This window comes from Anopheles coustani, chromosome 2 (genome assembly GCF_943734705.1).
Source record: "Anopheles coustani chromosome 2, idAnoCousDA_361_x.2, whole genome shotgun sequence".
NCBI classification, from domain to species: Eukaryota; Metazoa; Arthropoda; class Insecta; order Diptera; family Culicidae; genus Anopheles; species Anopheles coustani.
In genome coordinates, this window is record NC_071289.1 from 18,808,401 (window position 1) to 18,829,669 (window position 21,269).

A 21,269-nucleotide genomic window follows, 5' to 3' on the forward strand; every position below is an offset into this window, starting at 1 on the left:
TTTATTAATAACTTTATGATCGCTGTACCGATTAGTACATGAGACCGCTCAAGTGGAAAATATTTTGAAAATGTACCAATTTGTGTAAAGTAAGATTTTCCGTCTTTTTAAGTTTTTGAGAAAATTCTTCAGTATTTATTTATTATTTTCAAAAATAATGGACACAATCATTCAGAATCGCATATCAGCTGTATTCAAGAGTGGCATATTGAAGTTAGTTAGTTCAATAATAACTAAAAGATTCATTTTATTATGAGTAATATTATGCATAATAGCCATAAATAAATGAATACTAGAACAGTACCATAATACGAAAATTTATTTACGTTTGTACTCTGTGTATTCAAGTGCTTTCTTTCGCATTGTCCACATTTTATGAAGTCTTGGTATTTGAAAACTCAGAAATAATTTATTTCCTGGTTTATTTTATCAACAAGCTGGTTTAATCAATCAATCACTGTTAACATTTTAAATTTGAAATCAAGCTTAATTCATTAGTGTGCAAACATTGCCAGTCGCTTCTAACTATTCAATGCACACAAATCTTGTCTTCAACACACAACAAAACTTTCAACTGTTTAAAAACTACTCGTCTTCTTGTGATAACAAAAATAAACTACTATCACTGCAACAGTCCGTACATCGTTTGTTTTGTTAACACTCGTTTTAATTAAAATATATTTTGTTGCCTTTTTCAAAAGCATGTCTTATCGGTTGGGCTTTAATTTGTCAGTATGGCAAAGTGTGGTGTAAAGTGGCAAGGTAAACCCGCTCACACCCGTTTCTTCGTTTTAACCCGCTTCATGTCATCGTCCATATCCATGAACCTGCTCAAACGCTGCCCATTAAACGGCTCATCGCTACCGGGTGGATTAAGTCGCATCTGGGAGGAAAAACAAAGATTGGAATAGTCAAAAACAGTTTTTTTACAAAGCAATACATCAGCAACATGGATACTGAAAAGTTAATTAAATCATGCATCTTTGACGTAAGCTGTAATCGTAATATAAACATTCATATCTTATACGCACCTGCCGCGTGTATAGGCTCCAATCCCGTGTAATGCATTTAGCTGGGCATTTAAGCAGCCTGGTGTATGTTTTATGCTTGCAAACCTCGTGTAAATTGCTTGTGCAAAGCGATCTATGCTGCCGCATAACCATTGTCCAATGTGTGCAGTGAATAAAAAAAAAGTTCTCTTGTGTTTTTGTGTAAGTACTTGTCCCATAAACGTTCGTACCGTGTAGTGAGAGTAGTTGTTCTTTGTCACTCTTTAACAGGAAGGTTTCGTTAGCAAGTGGTTTTCCGTCGCATTAGTTAGTGCTCGGTGGGGTGTTATAATGTCAACCCTAGGAACAACCGCGATCGAATAGGTAGAAGCGATCAAGCGCTGGTTAGTTTTGTTTGAAAAGCACCTGCAAGTACCAGAACCATCGTACACCAATATGCATTAAAAGTAAATTTAACAATTAAATGACAAAAAGTAGATGAAAATGATTGCTTCGAACAGTGTTCTCTCGGCAGTGTTTCTCGTTGATGCATCATTTGGTAACCGTTAATTTGAAAGCTTAAATCTTTGTTATGAATCATAAGTGAGAAGCTTAATGGAAACGATTGTCTTATTTTATGATTTGGTATTAATAATTGTGATAGTTTAAAATTGGCTACAAGAGGAAACTCAGAAAAGGATAGATGAATTGAAATAAAATTCTAAAGCTTTGGGCAATTGATAAAGAAAAGATTAAAAAGGCGAACAGAAAATATTGAAAAAGGAATAACAACAGCATCAGCAGAGATAAGGTAGTTAACCGCTAAAGAGAAAGTATTAGAAACCAGTCACATGTTTCTGTCGGAAAAGTCAAAGAAGAATATAGTTTCGAAGCTTGACAAGTCGTGTAGGTAGGAAAAGTGTCTGAGTTCGCACTTTGCATTCGCACGAGAAACTTTTGCATTCTTCAGGGGCGACGTATGCACACTAAATCTCAACATTCTCTTTAGCAGAACGTTTCTGAGAGAAGAGGGGAGAGAAACGAATCGAAATTTTAGCGTTAATAATCAAATCATCCGGTGTTAGTGGTGCTGGAACGAAGCGGTGCTATCGCTCCATGGAAAACGATTGGTTATCTGTGGGACCCTTTTGAAAATTTTCTCCGCGCAGCGTATAACGAAGCCAATGATCTGCATGTGTTGTGTATAAATTTGCCCTCAACAGCCGTGACGGTTGCGGCGTTCCCTTGATTTTTCCGCACCGGGAGTAGATACTTTACCATTATTCTGTACTTTTCCTTGCACGCGTAGTTGGACTCATCGACGTCGTTATAGCAGTCGGATTTGTAGTGCGCGGGAAGTGGTTTTCCCTCATGTTCGCAAAGTTTGTGCAGAGGACGGGATCTGTAATTATATGAATCAATGTTCATTAGCATGCGGGATAGTCGTTGGTAAGGAAAACCAACGATGAACAGTAATATTAATGTTAACAAAATGTTTTATTTTTTGTCTACATCTGCTTCCTACCTCACGATCATCTTATCCATCCCGGTAGGTTTGTTTACGGGACAGTAGAACACGTCGGGTGTGTTTTTGTCGTACACAATCGACTTTCGCAGCAGATCTTTCTCGGTGTACTTGATGTGCTTTTCCTTCGCCAACGCCAGCTGTGCCGCCAGGCAAACGATGCTGAGAACCAGCAGTACGACCTTGGCCATATTTGTGCCCGATGTCTGCTCGTGTGAAGTTTTACCGATGAGAACTGTTTGTTTCCTTCAATGCAATGTCTGCAAACGGTGGGATGGGAAATACATATTAGCTAGGGAAATGGGACTAATTAGAACGTGAGACAACTGGTAGCACAGACAGACAGATGAAAGTAAACTCGGTTCACTTCAAATGACTTTCAGTTTTATGCTTGAACGCAAAAGCGTCTCAGAGGGCGACTACATTACAACCTTCTTGGCCATGAAGTGATGTGTGTGGAGATCTTCTCCGGATCGAAGGCACTTACTGTTTTTCTTGGCTTTAGAATCATTGCCAATGGAGCTACGTCATCCATATGGAATGAGTTTGTTGGAGTCGCAAATTTACTCACACTTGATGTCAACTTGCTGGAAGGCAAACAAGTTTTCTCTGAACACTACGAAGTCAATCATTTTATGCCTTTGAATGAACAAGCTAAACGTCATCCGTATGACGATGAACGTTTACTCATCCACCAATATTAATGATCTAATCGCACTCGTGCAGATCCACCAATATTAACAGATCTTAACTGCAGTTTGTTTCGTATTGGGTATTCTTCCCAATGTAGTTATTATATTGTGTTAGATGATGTACATTGTATATTTTTCGCAGTAACTGTATCTTTTTATAAGGTGTGAAATGTGATTAAACGTACTAAGTTCGCCCCGTGTAATTATTTTCTCTCGGATATTCTTTTATCTTCTTAGGGGCGTAAAACGTGCTGGTGAAAAGAATTAAATAAAAAATGCTAAATTCGTGAACTGCTTAACTGTTTACACCCCCGGCAATTGGCAGACGACCTCTTTTGGACTTATGCAAAGCGCCAAGTGAATCAAATTTGCCCAATCATCCAGCACACGAATAGGAAAGAAGAAGTTGCAAACGCGAGGAGAATGGAATAAAGGGCATTGAAACATAACCGCAGAATCCAACAGGGTCGAAAGGCAAGTGAAGAAAATCATTCCGCCACAGACCCGAGGAGGTGTAAAGCAGCTGCGAAGTGTAACGGGATCGTTGGCAAATGTGAGAATGCTTTTTTCTTTTTAGTTATAATTCCACGCTCCTCCACCGACCCCACCACCGGACCATCGACGTCCGGATGGGCGATAGGACCAGTTCCGATTTAGGCTGGGAAGTCGTGGGTAGCCGCTGGCCGACGAGTGTCATAAAGTGGGAAATTTAAAGTGCGACGTCCAATGTAAATTGACAGTCGTTCGGTTGCGGTTAGGCCTGGGGAAGGGAAGCTACTATAACGAATATTGGCGCTAGTTGTCGGGCGTGGATGTGAAAAATGTCCGAGGGCGAAGAAAGCCAATCGGTGCTGAAGGCAATTCCGTGTTTGAAAAGCGGAAAAGCTTTCTTACAGCTCCTGTTATCTGACTTAACATGTGGGTTTGTAGATTCTCCCGGTCACGGAAGTTCCAATGATTTATGTCCCGTGAGCCGTGACTCATCAGCCCACCAACCGTCCCTTGTTCTGGACATTTTAGTGAATCGCGATGAATTTGGTTTTGTAGCTGTAAAATAAAGGCTGAACGCCGGTTAACGTGGGAGGGAGTTGTTCACATTCACACTGCCGCCCAAATTTATTAACAGCAACCACAATTAACAATTCTTCGAGTCTGCTTTGGGGCGCTTGGTAGGAAGCAAAGAATGCCTTTAACAACCACAGCAGGCGTCTGGAAGAAGGGCATTCCATAAACCGTTAGAGATTAATGTAGCGAAAAGTTACGGTCGGTTCTAACATTCTTAAACAACCGCTGGGAGCATGATTTATGTTTATCCGCATCCCAACGCTGTCCTATTATTTACAATTGTTAACCGTTCTTTTTTGTTTTTGGTAAAACGTGGAACGAATGTGGTTCATATATTTCTAAGAAAAGATAGCAAAAATATAATTTCAAAATCAGGTCGCTTTGTTATTTTACCCCAAAGCAAGCTTTTTCACATCGTTGGTCATTTCCAAATGGACAACTTTAAAATTGATATTTAAATGCCACAGTGTTACTGTTTGGTGACAGAAAAAAAAAATTAAGGCCAAAAAACAAATGTTAAGCAGCGTGACGTGGAATAACCTTCGATGGACGACTGGATTAATAACCCACACCCCTTTCTCCTCTTCGAAGCTCCCAGGGACTTGTTCGTCCATCATTCCTTAAATGGTTTCGACCCGTTTCTGAGTGGGGTTTCGTGCCGATCAGAGCCAGTTCGGTCAACGCATCTACCAGCAGTTCGATGATGACTCGTTCGATCGCCTCCGAACCCGAGAGGTGCACACATCCATGCAAACATCGCACAATCCCGTGTTCCGTGTTTGGTCTCGAAGTAGAACGTTGAAATGGCAGCGCTTCACGAGATTCAGCTCCTCCAGTTCGCAAGGTTTTAGCAAAACCGGAGTAGGATTAAACCGTTTTTTAACGTTTTGCTCTACATCCGATGTCTTCCAGGTTTTATCCGTTGCGAAAAGAGGTAAGGATGAGTTGACAATTTATCCGGTTTGCACGGTGAATCACGGTTCCTTTGCTGTGCATCGTCTACGACAATCGGTCCGATAATGGAAATGTTCTTGCCCCGACCAAGGGGCCAACCGGAATTAGACCACCCGACTAGGTAAAAAAAAAACTGTCGAACAGACGAAGAACTTGCAAGACGTGATTCGATTAGGGCGAGAAATGAGTCAAACCAACTCCTGATGGGTAGACAGGATCGCCCGGTAATTGAATTATTTAATCGATTTGTCGAGGCGAAAGATGGTTCGCTTGTCGATGCTGGGATGCTGGGATGTGGCGGCGTGTCCGCATTCGATCGCACAATGAGATCATTAATGGAGCCGGCGAGCATCTAATGGGGCACCATCTACGTTCGTTTGCCGCCGGTTTAGGAGCGCTGGAACGAAATGGGACCACACTCGTCGATGGTTTTAATTCGCCCAACACTTTAACCTTCTTCGGAACCAGTTTCTTTTGCATCAATGTCAATCGGGGTTTGTGCTATGGGAGACAGCTACGGGATCCTCCTGAAGGTGAAGCATATTTATTCGTTGGAGAAAATATTTTTTCTTCTGGTTTGGTTCGTTAATGAAGGAGTCTCTATCCATAATTTGAAGTCTAAAACTTGCACTTATTGTCATTAGTTGCACAAGGTTGCCAGTCTTTTCGAAAGCTACCCGCAGACCGTTGAATATGAACAGCTGCACTTGCACGGTCATTACCATGCTCGTAGTCGAGCTTGCAACAAAGCAAAGAAAATCAGCGGTACTCAAGGATTTTTCCCGACGGTCTTCGGTGGCAAGGGTGCTTTCGGTTTATGCAATGTATACCGCCAAAGTCCGACCGTTTTGCATGCCGCTCACTTCGGATGCAACCGCGCACGGATGCGATTAGTGGGGTGCATGGTTTTCGTGCAAGGCCCTCACTTTGTGCCATGCGTTTGGTGTAGGTTTTCCACCGTTTTCTCTTTTGCCACCTTTTTTTTCCGTTTTGCATCATGTCGAGCGAGCAATTCAGCGAGCCGTAACGCGGTTCGGGTGGAGATCTGCGTCTGTCCATCTTAGGACGCTGACGCAATGAGTGAAAGTTGCGTATGAGTTTCGGTTTTTGAGCATTCAGTCATCACCGTCGTCTGAGATAGGTTTTCTATTGGTTTCTTTAGTTGGACGATTTGTTTACTTATCCATCGTGGTTCTCATCTGACCTTTCTTGTCCCAGGAACTCTATGCTTAATTGTTCAAAAATCAACTCCACCAAAAAGTCAGTTAGAAATAATTGACAGTTAATTTCTCAAAATCATTGACCCGAACGATGGACGATGCAAGATTTTCTTTAAAGTGATCCATAAAACAATTCCATTGCAATTGCACACACATAATCTTTCATTTTCAACGCCTCAAATCAATAACGTTTCATCAGTGCGACTCAGTTGACTAACCACCAGATATTTTTTAATTAGAAAACTAAAAAAAACGGCATATTTATAAATTCTGTATTTCATTAAACCCCTCACCAGTGCAAACTTGTTAAATGATCGCTAGCTAACACCCCATGATCACTTCCGGTACAATCACCGATCGTGGTCAATGCTCGTTTTTGCGGTGGATACGGCGTGGAACGGGCTGGCAATCACACGCTGGCCATTTGTATCCTGCTGCTGGATATTATGAAAATCATTCACATTCGAGACACCACGACCCCCCGTCGGCGGAAGGCAGTCAATAGAAAAAAAAACCCATGGTTCGACCGAACCGACGCCAAGACACAACAGAATGATCTCCTAAGGGAGCGCGAGGCGTAGCTCAAAGCACGAAGAAACTACGAGGAACTAAAAACCGGTTTTTCACGAACACCGCAAACCTCTCGAACGCAGTTGGTGGTGTTTGTTGCACGTGTGTGTTATCAAGGCGAGGTATTCAAGGCACTCGAGAGTCTTTTGTGACTCTTCTTGGGAAGGGGGAGAGCGGGAGATACACAATAAGAAAAAAAAACCTTGGATCGACCTATTTTCCTGCTCTGGTATGGGGCGTTTATGCTTTCGTTTTCCGATCACGATTGACCCAGCATCGGTAGAATTTTACGCTGAGCTGTGGGTAAATATAGTGATAGAGGAAGGAAGAGAAGCTTCTGGTAATTGCCCAAATTATTATTTCCATCTTTTCTTTGATATAATTCTTTTGTACCAACCGATAAACGCATACGCAGAATAAAATCAAAAGACTTCAATGCTGTAAACTTCTCGGAAACATTTCGCTTTTAAAACCTCTGCTAAAAATCACGAAGATTATCAACTTATTTGTCACAGCTGTGTTATAAGTTTCAAAAAACCTGAAAAAAATTCATGCTACAATGACTTCACCGTCAGTTTTCACTTCCAATTTTGCTCACGTTCTCATAAGCGACGAACCCGAACGCGACCGGTTGCTACCGGGGACGAGCTGTCAACCCTCAATACAGCCCACGCCACACGAAACGGGTTCACTTGATCGTCACCACAGGGTACACTGAACACGTTTCACTTCACGCAGTGTCGCAGTTCACCGCAAAACCACGACACCGCACCACGACAGTCAAGTGTGAGGTAATTTTGTGTATTCAAATGAAGTTGAACATAATACCGAGGTTGTCCGGACGACAGGATGGCTTAACCCTAGCTCTGTTTACCAATGAAATGAAATGAAAACACACCTTGGGCGTAATGGACCGGTGGACACAATGTCGCGTGTGTGGTTACGACAAAATACGAAACTTACTTTAGTGTGTCCAGGAGACGAACACGCGTCCACTTTCGAAGGGCAGCACAATGGAACTGAATTGAAATCCCGCGTGATTCAACGCGCGCAGTTGTTGGCGTAAGAGAGTGATCTTAAAGTTGTGAGAGAGAGATGGTTCAAGAGAAAAACATTTTGAGAGAATCACGAGGCGTTTGCTTTGGAAACAAGAGTTGTTATGCTGCGGGTTCATTGATAACAAGAATCGCTTTGGCATTTGTTGTAAAATATCTACACGTTTATTTAATGGGACAATATTACTAACCTACAATTGGTTCTGGCTTTGCATAGTTATTTTACCAACTTACTTGCTTCAATTGTAAAACATTCAATTCTTGATGTAAGAGTTCATTTCACTTAGAAACCTGTATTCGAACACACCGCTATCATCTCATTGAACATTGCTGGCGAGTGACCAGAGAGAAGTGAAAGATAATTGTTCAAAATAAACCTGTTTATCCATGTGTAGCGAAGCGCACGTTTATGATTCACTTTCGTTTTCATCGAGCGTGATAGTGTTTTCTACTTGAAATATTTAGCTCGAGGATATTTGAGAATAGCATCTCAAACAGTTTTAAAATGGCTTGAACGAGTAATTAATTAACAATTTAATTGTTAAATTGTTTTTGTTTAGACTATAAGGAAGAGAATAATTATTTTACAAGTATTTGTTGCCCTGCATGAAGCAGCTATTCAAACTAATCTAATTTTCTACACTTGAGTTCAACTAAAAATATGCAATTTACCATGCCTTTTCATCATTTGTTACCCAGATTCCTTCCTTCTCCACCACGTTTCGTGGTTCCCTTTAAATCCCACGATGCTTGTGATGCAGCGGAGCGCAGCAAATCGTCAGAATAGAACGTAAGAACCGCCGAGTGCTACGGTCGGCCCCGTTCCCATCCAGGGCGACAGATAGATCGAAAAGCCGCAGCAGCTCAACACGCCGCCGAACGCGGGAGGTTAAGAGGAAACCCCCCGCCCGGTAACCTAACGGGGATTTAATGGCGTCGAAAGCACTCGTCGAGTGGTTGGCGGACGGTAGTTTACCGGCATATGGTCCCCGCGGGGTGTCCGGGTGTACGTACGTACGTTTGTTGACTTACACCCGAAGCAGCCCCTGCGAACGTTTGGCCAACTGGCGGCTCGCCGTAGAATTAATCCAACATCAACGACTCGCGCGCTGTTTCGGGTGAAGTTCGCGTCTCGAAAGAAAGTATGAAGCGAATGATGCGGCGTGGAGCCGAATGACGGCCGCCATTCTTTGGCGGGAGAGGTCGAAACGGAATGGTTCGGGGCTTTGAGGCGAGTGGAAGCTCTTCTCGATGGAGCGTGCTGGGAGAGGCCACGGTACTCGGCCACTGGAACATAATCTTTCCGCCACGAAAAAGGTACGGTACTGTACGAGTTCGTGCCGAAGATCGATGGAGGCCTAAAAGAACGTGAGCAAGCGGTGGAAAAGGTGGAGCGAGCTGATGTGCTTTTTATGATCGTCAAACCCGTGGTGGGTCAGAAGCGGTGATAGGTTGAGGCCACGACGAACAACATTTGTTACCATGTTCATGCTCGAATCGTACAGATACTACTTGCAATGAGAACGGCGTTACCCTGGCACTGAGGATAAGAGGTTGATTTGCACACGACGGTGCATTCGTAAATAACTGTCTTGATTTCGTACCCTGGATTCCTTCGTGTTTTTTTATTTTCCTCCGCTCGCAGGAAGCACGATAAATTTGTTCGTGCAAATTGAGCGTTTATTATGCGGTAAGCGTTTTCTTTTGAACAACGGGATGCATGTTCTTCATTCAATGCATGTTCCTCATTCTATCCGAGATAGCAGCATACCGTGAGCAGAAGGTATTTCAAAGGTCGCAATTGCTTTTGACTTCTTTTAAAAGGTTTTAATCGACGATTAATGCGCTTCAGATTCGTTATTTGCAGGAAAACATTGACTTTAGCATTGTTTTTGTTTTATGCTGACTCTTGATTTTTATTGAATATTCACTAAAACTGTGATTTTTGTCTCGTGAAAATGCTTTTCTTCAAACATATAATGCACTATTCTGTAAATATTAGTTAGCAAGCTATTAACATTCGAATTCACATATCAAACGTCGTTGAAGTTCATCTTATCTTCTCAAACACCATACGAAAAACCATTATAACGTTCAACTTTCAAACTTAGCGCCGTGAAGTATGCAAATCAACATTACATTCTCACCGTTGATCGGCGGAATTATTTTCCGTATGAAAGGTTTTTTAAATCTCCATTTACTTGCTCTAGAATGGCTTCTGTTAAAGTAGATGATTATTATCTGTGATTTTCAGAACCAACCGTTACCATATGCTTTTAGTACAATTCTTGTGGAAATTTCACAATCACTCTTGAACCCACAACCATCGGTGGAAGGGATAAACACGCCATACACCAGCATCTGCCGCGCTTCGCCATTTGGCCATGAGAGGACATCACCTGCCCACGGCGCATTGAGAGGGCAAAGGTGGGAGAAAATTTTCTGAGGAAAACTGATACTAGATGGCTCGCAGTCGCCTTTTGCCAAAGCACGTGTGCTCGGCGCGAAAAACGGTCTCTACTGCCAAATCGAATCAAATGTACGCTGATGGATGGATACAAACCCCGGGAAAACGGCGTCCCCCCATGATGAGGGTATCGAAGGTTACCTGTAGGGTGACGAGTTTTCGTTTTCGGTTTCGTTTACGGCGGCGGTAGAGCAGCATCCGCACGATGTTTGGCCTTGTGCGACCCGAAGTAAGGTAAGCTGGGGCAAGATGAATCATTGCGGTGAAAACAGTAGCTCTGTTTCACACGTCGTAAATTATTATTTGATACGAGCTAAAATTGTTATTTTTAGAGCATCCATTATTCCACCATAGAGCAGGTTATTTCCAGAAATGAAATTAAATATATTACAACTCCAAGCCAATTCTCATCAGTATTCATGAAGGTTGGTGTAATCGTTCCAACTCATCCGATTTTATCAAAAGTGTTCAACTCATCCGATTCTACCGAGTTTCAGCTGTTTGTTAAATTTTAAGAAATTTTGATGAATTTATTAATTTTTCCTAATTAAATGCCTCAATTTTGGAGTTATCAAATCCAGTTAGAATGGCAGATAAAATCGCACACAACAATTCGATAAAATGAAACGATTTGATTTTGTCGTACGATAAATTCGCACGACCGATTTAATCTGTCAAATCCATAGCATATCGTACGATAAAATCGGCTGTACTAGAGAGCACGAACACCATCCTAAGTCAACATAATAAGATATTCAATGAATGTTTGCCTGATTGCATGCTTCATTTTATTATTCAACATTTAAACATGCCTAAGCATTTTTTACATGCCTAGCTCCTTGCCTTTATAATTTTATTCATTCGGCGTTACGGCTAGGGACGAACGACATTTGTAAGGTAGTGTGCGTAAACATCCTGAAACATGAAGCGGGCACGATGATTGCGCGAACGCCGTGTGCGCACCCCGTGCCAGTGGCTCGCTCAGCAATCATGCGCTGGAACGTGAGCATCGCTCACTGCGATGCAAACGATTTTCCGCGAAGCGTGTTTTCCCTCCGACAACGGTGCTCTCGCAGACTGAATACAGCTCGCGTCACATGTTTTCCTTCCATTTCCGTGTGCACCGTGCGACCCTTCTCTCGGGCGGGAAAACTCAGCGACAATTTTTCCGCTGCCGTTTAGCTAACAGAAGCGTAAAACGGTAGAAGTTTTCAGTTCTCTGTTGACGTTTGGCGCGTGTGGAGCACAAAACCGAGCAGTTGGTGTCCGTCACTGGTTACGGAAGAGTGCACTGGGCTGCTGCAAGAAGTGTTGGAAAATAAAGTATCGTGAATTTAACAAACTAGAAAGCTTGAAGTGGTAGGCAAAGAAGCTAAACCGCGTCATTCCTGGGTCTGTTGTGTACTACAGGTGGTTTTTCGAGTGACATTAATCTCACGTGTGTTGTTTACATCTAAACCAAAACCAGGAGATTTGTCATTAGTTCATAGAAACTAAAAGGAAGTAAATCATAGAGAGTTTTCTCGGATTGAGTTTATCGCTCATCGCTCGTCTTCAACACCGAATGCTTATTTTAAACAAAGTGTTACCCTCCGGCAACTTTGAACGAAAATCCTGAAGTCTCCGTACTTCGTTGTCCGTGGAGGAACAAATTAAAAACATTGGCTCACGATGGCACTTCATCTAACGCGTCACTATCGGAGTTGCTAGAAAAGGAGTGTCGGTGTGAAAAGAAATCAAACATCCAGTGCAATTGCCGGGATTTCGTTTGCTAGAAGGTATCAAAACAGACGGGGTGAGAAGTCGACTCTCCGACGCGAAAAGTGTGTTGCTTTGAGGGAAATTAAAAAGAAAACCGAAAATGTAACTCTTACGAGCTGTTGGCCGCGCGATAACCGGAGGTTCGGTTTTGTTTTAACACTTGGTTTGCTTTTATCCGCTTGCGTCTGTGTTTATTCCCAGCGGATAATTCTTTCCGAGAATTGAGAGTGAGAGAGAGATTGAACAAAACAAGTTTGCATCGTTCAACAACAGTGGTTTATTTGGCTGTTTTACCGGAAAATTGTTTTTTGCCGTTAACGATAAAGGTGCTTTGCGAAAGTTACGTGAGTGTACAAGAGGTTGTAAAACATCCTCGATTCCAGTCTTGAAAGTGTGTCGATATTGCAAAACAAAAGTTCGTGTAGCCCTACCAGATGCGCAAGGATTGACAAAGATTAAACATTACCACGAAAGGGAAAAATAGAACGCAGGTCTTCCAGGAACGGCACAACATCATCCCATCGAGCCTCTTTTCCGTGCACGCGAATTGCGTCAAATTTCGAAGGATATATTTTATGCTTAGGTAAGTACCGACATGCTCTCATCCATCAATGTTTTCCGCTAACCTCTCCGACGGGCCTTCGCGGGCGCTTATCTTGCTGGCATTTTGCTGACGAATATCCGGAATTATTTGACATACAAACATAAATCCATACCATGGTCGGAATGCTTCAGATTTTCCTGATGTGCTGGCTTACGAAAAAAGCGTGACAAAGGTTTTTGTATTTCCTCTTTTACCCGCGAAGCAGCCTAATTGGATAAGCGTATTGAACGAAACGGGCTTCCCGAAACCAAGCAGGTGTCGGCAGATCTGTTTCGAGCTCATTTGAAGTGGAAAAACAGGATTTTTCCCCATTTAATCCATCCAGTCAAGCAGCTCAGCAGCACCGAAAGAATGCACCAAAAAGAAAATATCAAAAAACAACATGCTCTCTTGTGGCAAAGGGGGCAGAAGAAAATGGAAAAATAAGAACATTCATGCTTCCAATGGAATGTAAAATTGGTTTTAACAATCCGGGGAACGGAAAAACATAACTGAATGAAAATGTTCCAGGAACAGCGAGCAACAAGGGAAACCAAACACCAGCTGACGCTTTGTTTTGCTTCATTTTTCCACCCGCGCTACTAGAACGGCCATTTTAATCCCACCGCATCGTAGCAACCAAACGGTGAACGGTGACTTTAATCAGATTTTTCCATTCATACACTTTTCGCCTGTTTATCGGCATTCGCCCAACTTCGTCCTCTTCGTCGAAGGACATTCGTTCTTAGTTTTTTCCCCCGCCATTTGCTCCGAAGTCCGTAAACTACGCTCTCTGTTGGGTTAGGGTTTTTTTTTGCACCACCTTCGGAAAAACGTCCGCCCGACGCTGACGTCAAGAATTGTGGCCCTGAAGTCGAGGAAAAACCACAGCTGCCCTTCTTCGTTCACATGAGGATGCTGGAAAGAAAAAGGCTTGTCGAAGGGAAACCCGACCCTTCCTTCCGAACCAGAATGGAAGATTAATATTGTACTTTGGTTCGTGTCCAGTAGATAACGTTCTTTCCGATAAATGCGCCACCGAATGCCATGGAAGAACGTCTTCGTTATCGTATAGCTGTTCGAATCTGGTACGAACCACATCAGAAGACGCTTGGTAGATGATCATAGGCCGTTTTCGCTCCTTACCTACGTCAGTATAGTCATTGTGCTAATTGTCAGATGACACCTTGCACATCGGTACGACATCGAAATTGGACGCTAGTATTTTCCACCAAGAGAGACCGCCGTGTCAGGAGGCTCCCCAGAGAGGGCGGAAAAATCTGTCCTTTTCCTGCGTCCTCTCCCGAACACAAACCGTAGGGCAGGCCAACGGTCATCGGATCGGATGGCACGTGTTGGTGTGCGTGCGTGTGGCGCTAAAAATAAATCCCTCCCGCCCCAAAATCCCATCAGCAGAAGTCATCTATTCTAGGCACGCCGCTTAGGTGGGAAAGGTAAATAAATTAAACCATCGATCTGTTTTCTATTTCTGCCTGCTTTTTCGGCGTATTTTCGGGACGGGGGGGTCGAAGGTTGTTGGCTTGCGGTTATGCTGTGACAGTTGTCGTGTTTGATACAGCATTGAAAGGGGATGAAGAATTTTTGAAATCGATCCAAGTGCATGAAGAAATTACCGATGGTTGTTTATTGTTCGAATTTTATTTTGTGTTTCTTGAAAAATCTCGAACTATCATTTTTGTTTTATAATTTATGGGTAAATGCAACCAATCGTATCATACCAATTAATACAACCCTATATTGGGTTATTTCCATTCCCCATCCTAGCAGGTTTACCCCGGTGTGGAAAGTGGGTAGGGAAAATGGCTTCCCATCCACCTTCATCGCACAATTTCAATTAGGTTTGAAAAGGGGAAGCCATTTGCGACATAAAATCGAACATGGACAACCGACCGGACCGCATCAGTGACATCCATTTCCAGCGCAGGTACATCCTTCCTGCTTCGGTCTCACCTCCCCAGCACTGTGTGTGTTTTCCGCGTGCTCGCTCACCTCAGTTGATTGACAGCTATTTGAATTTGCTTGTTAATTGTTTCATCAGCAGTTCGCCCGAGGAAAACCCAAGCATGGGGTAGGGAAGAGGGAGGGTGAGCGGTGCAGGGTAGAGGATTGCGATACCGAGAGACTATTATTACCGCAACACATTCCACCAACGTGTCCGGCCGACCCACACTAACACAGTGACCGCACTGGCGCACGTTACTGGATGTAGAACGTTTGAAAGGAAAAGCCCGGGCTTGTTGCTATTTTCTTCTCCTGGACGAGGGGATTGTTATTAAGCTCTGGATATGTGTGTGTGTTTGTTAAGGCAGCAGGATTTTAGTCCTCGGTGAGTTTAATTAAAATGGTCCGCTCCGACCGTGCCCATTTCCTTTAGCTAACCGCACGCCTCGCTGGAAAAGCTGGAGAGGAGAGGACAGGAGGAGGAGAGAAGATAAAATGAGAGGCAGCCCAAGCAACAGGCTGGTTGTGGACTGTCGGGAGGGTGGACATTCCGAAAACCCCCGGCTGGGAATTGGAAACATTTCACCAAGAATTATCCTTGAAATTAGTCCGCTTTGGCTTTTGTGGAAAACCCCATTTCCGGAGCGAACAAAAATGCTCCAACACAAGCAAGCGTTGCTAAAACAGCAGGTTTCACAATCGGACGATGCTTTTATCCGGTTACGATTTGAGGTTCGTCCCCACCCCCGTCCCCAGGGGATGGGAATCCTTTTCAGTCATTTTCACGGCTATTCGAAAGTCGTCGTGCTTTCAAGTCGGGTGCGGGTCGCAATCCGAAGCGCCGGCTCGCTTGATGATGTTTTCCTTTCTCTAATTGCGACTCGGTAAGCTTTTCCTACCCCGTTCCACTCCCCCCCCCCCCTTCCTCATCCCGCTTGTTTTCGTCCCATTTTTCCATTCTTCCGATTTCTTTTCCTTTTTTCCCTAAGCCGACTGCCTCGCTCTCCAGTGGAAGTTGAAGATTTATTCCGAGACGATGATAATGAGCAGGGAAGCAGCGAGAACGCGTATCGTGATAAGAGCATTTTTCTTTCCGTACCTTCACGTTCTAGTTCTTTCTTTCGTTTCCACCCTCCCGTTTTTCAACCCCCTTCTGGGTGGCAGTGCCTTTTTTCCCAGCGTCGGCAAGGCAAGGACTAAATTATGTTGCTATTTTTAGGACGCTCCTGGACCGGAAGTTCGCCACCGGTTCTTTTCCACTCGACTCGACGGTCGTTCGTGAGAGTAAGGGGGGTGTGTTCGTGAGAGTTTTTTCCTTTTTTGAGTGCGAGTCCGGGTTTTTTTTTCTACCACCCCGTCTGTGTATTTTTCCCATCCGATGCAAGTTGCCCGCCGGCATCAGTTCAACGAAACTGCGCGGTACGCGGCGTCCGATTTGGGAAAACTTTTCGGGCGGAAGGATTAGGTGGCAGCGGGAAACGGTGCAGCAGGCGACAACGATGGCGTTGGTGGTGTAACAAGCTTTATTGGATGTCGCGCTCTTCGAACGAACCGAACCCGTCGGTTTGCGATGGATGGCAACCGTCGATGGTGAACGAAAATAGCAGTCGAGCAGTGTGTCGGTGTGTGTTCATTCGCAAGAAGAGGAATAAAACGGGCCACGGAAAACGCGGTGAGAAAATTCCCTACCAAATCTGTTCATTTTACTTCTGGTAATCAAATAACTTACCAACCTACTCCCGCCGGACAAACTGCCGCCGGGCCGCCCGTTTGGGACCGGAACGTGGAAGTATTTTCGGCGTTCGGCAATTTACGTTCGCTTCGGGGCTGGAAAAAACCCTCCACGCATACACACACGGGCACACCTTGCGGGCCCAGGTGCTTCCCGTTGATCGATGGCGGATCATTGCCGCGAAGGTAAACATCGTTCTCTCGTCCACCCGCAGCTCTGATGGATGCCCGTGGAAAAGTCCCATATGGCCTGCATCTGGTCGGCAGTGCTTTTCCCCGTTCACTTCTTTTCCGCTTGGCGTTTGCGTTGCGTGGAGCGAGCGAAAACGAAAACGAAAACGGAAACGAGCTAGCTACTGGTGGCAAGTGTTATCCTCACCGGCCGTTGGGGAAACTGTTACCGAACCCAGTCGACTGAAGGGGGTTATCGAGAAACGAAGCATCCCGGATCCCGGAATCGGACGTTGGGAGGTCTAAAGATTGTAGGAAAATTGGGAGAAAATTTCACTGCTCCAATCGAATCACCGCCGGTCGAATTTAGTCGCTCAATGTTTTGCACTTGAATGCGTATGGTTTCTTTTTATTCAATTGAATTTTACTTACCAACAGTTTGATGGCGCTTGTATATATTTCCCTTTTTCCACAAATCGATGATAAGCGTAATTGCATTTAACTTGCTCCGCTGCAAATGGAAATGACGTGTAATCGAAGTTGATGGCCATTTTCCACTTGACCGAAGCGCTCTTGTTCGCAGATTGGCTCGGCCAGCAGCGGTAGGAAAAGCGAGAAAAGAAAACGGAGGAAATTTCGCTCGCAAATGATGCTACCACAGTCGCAAACGAAATACAATTGGACAGTTGAATTGAACTTCTTTTCAAGTTTTTGTTTTTTCAATCCCTACGATTGCTTCCAAGGTCGCTCGAGTGAGGAAAAACGGAAGAAGATTACTCCCACCGTGGCAGCCTTTTTTCCCCCGGTGGCGACAACCTTGTCCGTGATCTTGAACGAGAGAATGGAATAAATCCCTCCGCACCGAGCATGAAAGAAAAACAAACAAAATGAGGCGGCTGTGAGAGTGAAAATAAATTCCGGTTTTTCTTCCGCATTTTCCTGGCAGTTAGTGTGTCTTGTTCCTCGTTCGCCCACACGCGCGACGTCCACCAAAAATCAGTCTCGCTGGGAAAACAGCGCTTCGGCTGAGAGCTTGGTCGCGTGGGGTAGGGGACGAGGGTTGGAAAAATCATCCCGCACCACGTTCGGTTATTGCAATTTGTTCGTCCGTCTGCTGCGACCCACGCAAAATATGTACTCTCCGCACCAGCTTTTCCGCTTCCCTGCCACCCTTTGTAGGACCGGGGGTTTTCCACCGGTTGAAAGGTAACGGTTTTTTCCGTTTTCTTTTCTTATCTTTGCGTCCGGTGTCAAGTTGCGCCCGGATACAATTTAAATTTTCCTAAAAGCATAATGAGAAGAAAATGTGTCGAAGGTGTGGAGGAATTTTCTTCAACGCACGCCAACGCTCCATGCTTTTTTGCGCTCTAAATTATGATGAATATCGCGTTTTCCTTCGGTTTTGTTCTTTTCCACTTTTTTGCCTTCTGGTTTTTCCTCGCCCATTTCGTCGCGTCGCCGTCGACCGCCCGATCTAGAAAGATTCATTTTCATTTATTTATCAGTTCGCTCCACGACCCTGCTACACCTCGGTTGCCGAAAGATTTTCCCGTTTCCACGCCGATGAAAATCAACCTGGCCCGCCCACCTGTTTCGGATGCACCTGGTACGGTGTATGGTGTCTGGAAAAGGTTGTGCCGTTTGCAAAGCGACGAATAACAGTTCCACCAAACCGAGCCCATCTCCCACACCGTGGCGACACTTTTCCACGGGTGGATTTTATGGTGCCAAGCACATAAATAGCTCTTTGGGTCAGGTTTGCCGGGGTTTTGCCTCCGAGTGTCTTGGTGGCATTTTTTCACGAAACGGAAAAGTGGCGAATTTTCGCCCGACCACTTTTGGAAATTGAGCCGTCCGGTTGCCGATCAAGGAAGGGTGTGGTTTTCGATGAAAGTTGATACCGAAACGGAGGACGGAGAGGCTTCAAAGCAAACCGCCGGACGACGCTTCCGTTTGGCTTTTCACGAAGGCTTTTATTTTTTGCCTTGTAGTATGGAGTGGATTATTTTATTCTGATTGATGTCAACGTGCAGATTGATGTTTGATGTTTGGAAAAGCGGATTAGACGTTGTGCAAACAATTTTCCGAGCGCTCAAAGGGAGAAACCTTGACAGATTTATACTATCTTAAAGATCACTGACCTCTCGAGGATGTTTTTTTTTGTAAAAGGCAATCAATTCAAATCGGAAAGAATCTTTTAATTGGATTGTGTGATGAAGGTACGAAAGGTCTTAATTGAGTTAACAGCTTTTCCACCTCCTTTAAAGAGCTCCCACGCTCTTCCGTTCGATTCTCACTGACAAATGGCTTGAAATACGCTTCAGGAATCTATTTCTGGACTAATCTATTTCCCCCAATACATTCTCTCCATCGCCCTGACGGTGATTGATCATCTCGAGTGGGGAAACGCATCAATAAATATCTTCCAATACTCTGACTAATTCATTACACGCATTTATTTCCACACCATGCAACGGAATCCTTCCGCGGGACCTTCCCGAGAACCTTGAGGATTGTGCGCAGCGTATGACGGTGAGAGTGCTCCAATTGCTGCCCTTCGGGTTTTCCCGGAACCTGTTACCACCTTCCGGTAGTGTCTTCGACAAGGGCCACTCGGTGGAACGAGCATAAGCTGAGCCTCTCGTGGCCATTAGGCTGCACCGTCTTCTAATTGCATGCCGTTTTCCCGGTAATGGAAGCGTCGTTTCTTCTGAAATGGATTAAATATGCTACGGCTCGGTAGTCTTGCTGTATGGAATCGGCAGGAAAAAAGGGAACTGGAATGAAGGTAAAGTGTTCAAAGACGCAAATGCTCGTCAAGTGTTGCTTTGAAGTAATCTCGCCATCGGCATTCGCTAGTTCGGAAGCTGGCGATCAGGCTCTTTCGGAGTTAGAAAGAGTTGAAGTTGATTCACTTCCCGGAACTGAACTGACGTACTTCAGCACTCGCGCCACTCGGTTTTGCACATTTAAATGAACTTCATTTCACACTGAGTTTGCCAGAATCGGAAGCTCCTTCAGAGTACCTCACCGAGGTCCGGACTACGCTGCGGGACGTGCTGAAATTAGATCAATCTCTTCCTTCAACAGCTGTTGGAGAAGTTGCTGGAAGTAGTAGTGGAAGTGGCCGCACGTTGACTCTTTCTACCTTTCCTTTTCTTTATGCCGCTCTGTAACCTTGCACAGCGTGGCATAAATATATTCATCCGCAGCACAGCATGCCAGCAGGGCGAAGGCTCGGCCCGTTTCAAGTCAACTGACCAACGGCTCTACGACCACGCTAAACGCTCAAAGCGGGCCACTTGTGGAAACCACGCGCACCGTGAGAAACGCTGGAAAGGGGCATTGGGAAAATGGGGACTTTTCGCTGATGCTTCACTCGATTGCCTTTGCCTCCCACTTTTTGCTAAAAATAGCGCTCCAGTACGTACGTCTATTTCGGGCGGCAGGGGTTTTCCAGTGGCCGGGTTTTCGCTACCACGTACGTACGTACTGGTGAAAACTCTCGTCAATTTCGTTCTGTTCTGTAGGAATGATGATGATGATGATGCTAGCGGAGACGATGATGGTAGAAGGGAAAGGCAAGGCGAGGAAGCTCATCACAAAGCCCTGTTCAAATGGCAACTTGTTATTTGTTGCTTCATTCTCGAGAGGAAAATGATTGCGTCAGAGATTCTCAAAGTGTAAAAATTCTAATCAAAGTGTAATTTTACGTTTTTAAGAAACGAAAACATGGAAACAATTTTTTGTTATGCTTAAAATTATCAAGATATTGACTAACTTTTGTGTTCCAGTTTGAAGTTCACAATTATTTGTAATTGTCTTGATAATCGTTTTATCGACCCATTTCTCGAAACTCGAAGAAAAACATTAAAAAAAATCGCCAGAATTAAGTTGCAATTAGTCTTCGTTATTTAAACTTATCTTAGCAATAAAATATGAAATATGTTATTGTGCGATATGATTCGATTCATAAAGCATAAATGTAAAATTGTTACAACTGATCGACAACTGATGAATGCGATCTATTATAAGCAGAGTTTTACCCCGCATGATCTCTGTCATTATGTTTGCTTTTGACCCTGGTTTTGCAACGCAGTAGAAAAAAGTGTTTTCATATAAGTTAAATATACCCACCATCCTAGTTGAGAAACATATTCTTTAAGAGATGGATCTACGAACTAAATATTTATTATATTACAATATATATTTGAGAAATGCAACCTACAAAGCAGAAAATTTATCTTTCCAGAATATTTTATTTTAAATCCCTTCGTTCCGTTTAAGAATCGCTGAAGAAGCTCCCTCTGTTGTTGGGGGCAAAAGGAGAGTTGATTTTAGTCAAATGTGGCACGTTCCAAACTGGAACCGATACCGGCGTTGGGGAGCGGGAAGGATCTGTACCCAGAGATAGTAGTAGTAGCAGCTGGGTGTGTGTGCGCATTTGGTGACGTACGCTCGCTGTTGCTGCGATGTGCGTTGCAAGGATGGCCGTCAACCCGGCCCCGCTGGGAGGGGGGAAAC

The 21,269-nt window shown here is 44.1% G+C and overlaps 1 protein-coding gene across 1 annotated transcript; it reads right to left on the bottom strand.

Annotated features, from left to right (window-relative positions):
- Nucleotides 1-411: 411 nt before the first annotated feature.
- On the bottom strand, nucleotides 412-2,710 carry LOC131265416 (uncharacterized). Its single transcript, XM_058267676.1, has 3 exons — nucleotides 2,515-2,710; nucleotides 2,268-2,391; nucleotides 412-883 (listed from the first exon to the last, which is right to left on the bottom strand). The coding sequence occupies exons 1-3, from the start codon at nucleotides 2,703-2,705 to the stop codon at nucleotides 773-775; spliced, it is 426 nt and encodes a 141-aa protein (XP_058123659.1). The 5' UTR covers nucleotides 2,706-2,710; the 3' UTR covers nucleotides 412-772.
- Nucleotides 2,711-21,269: the final 18,559 nt, after the last annotated feature.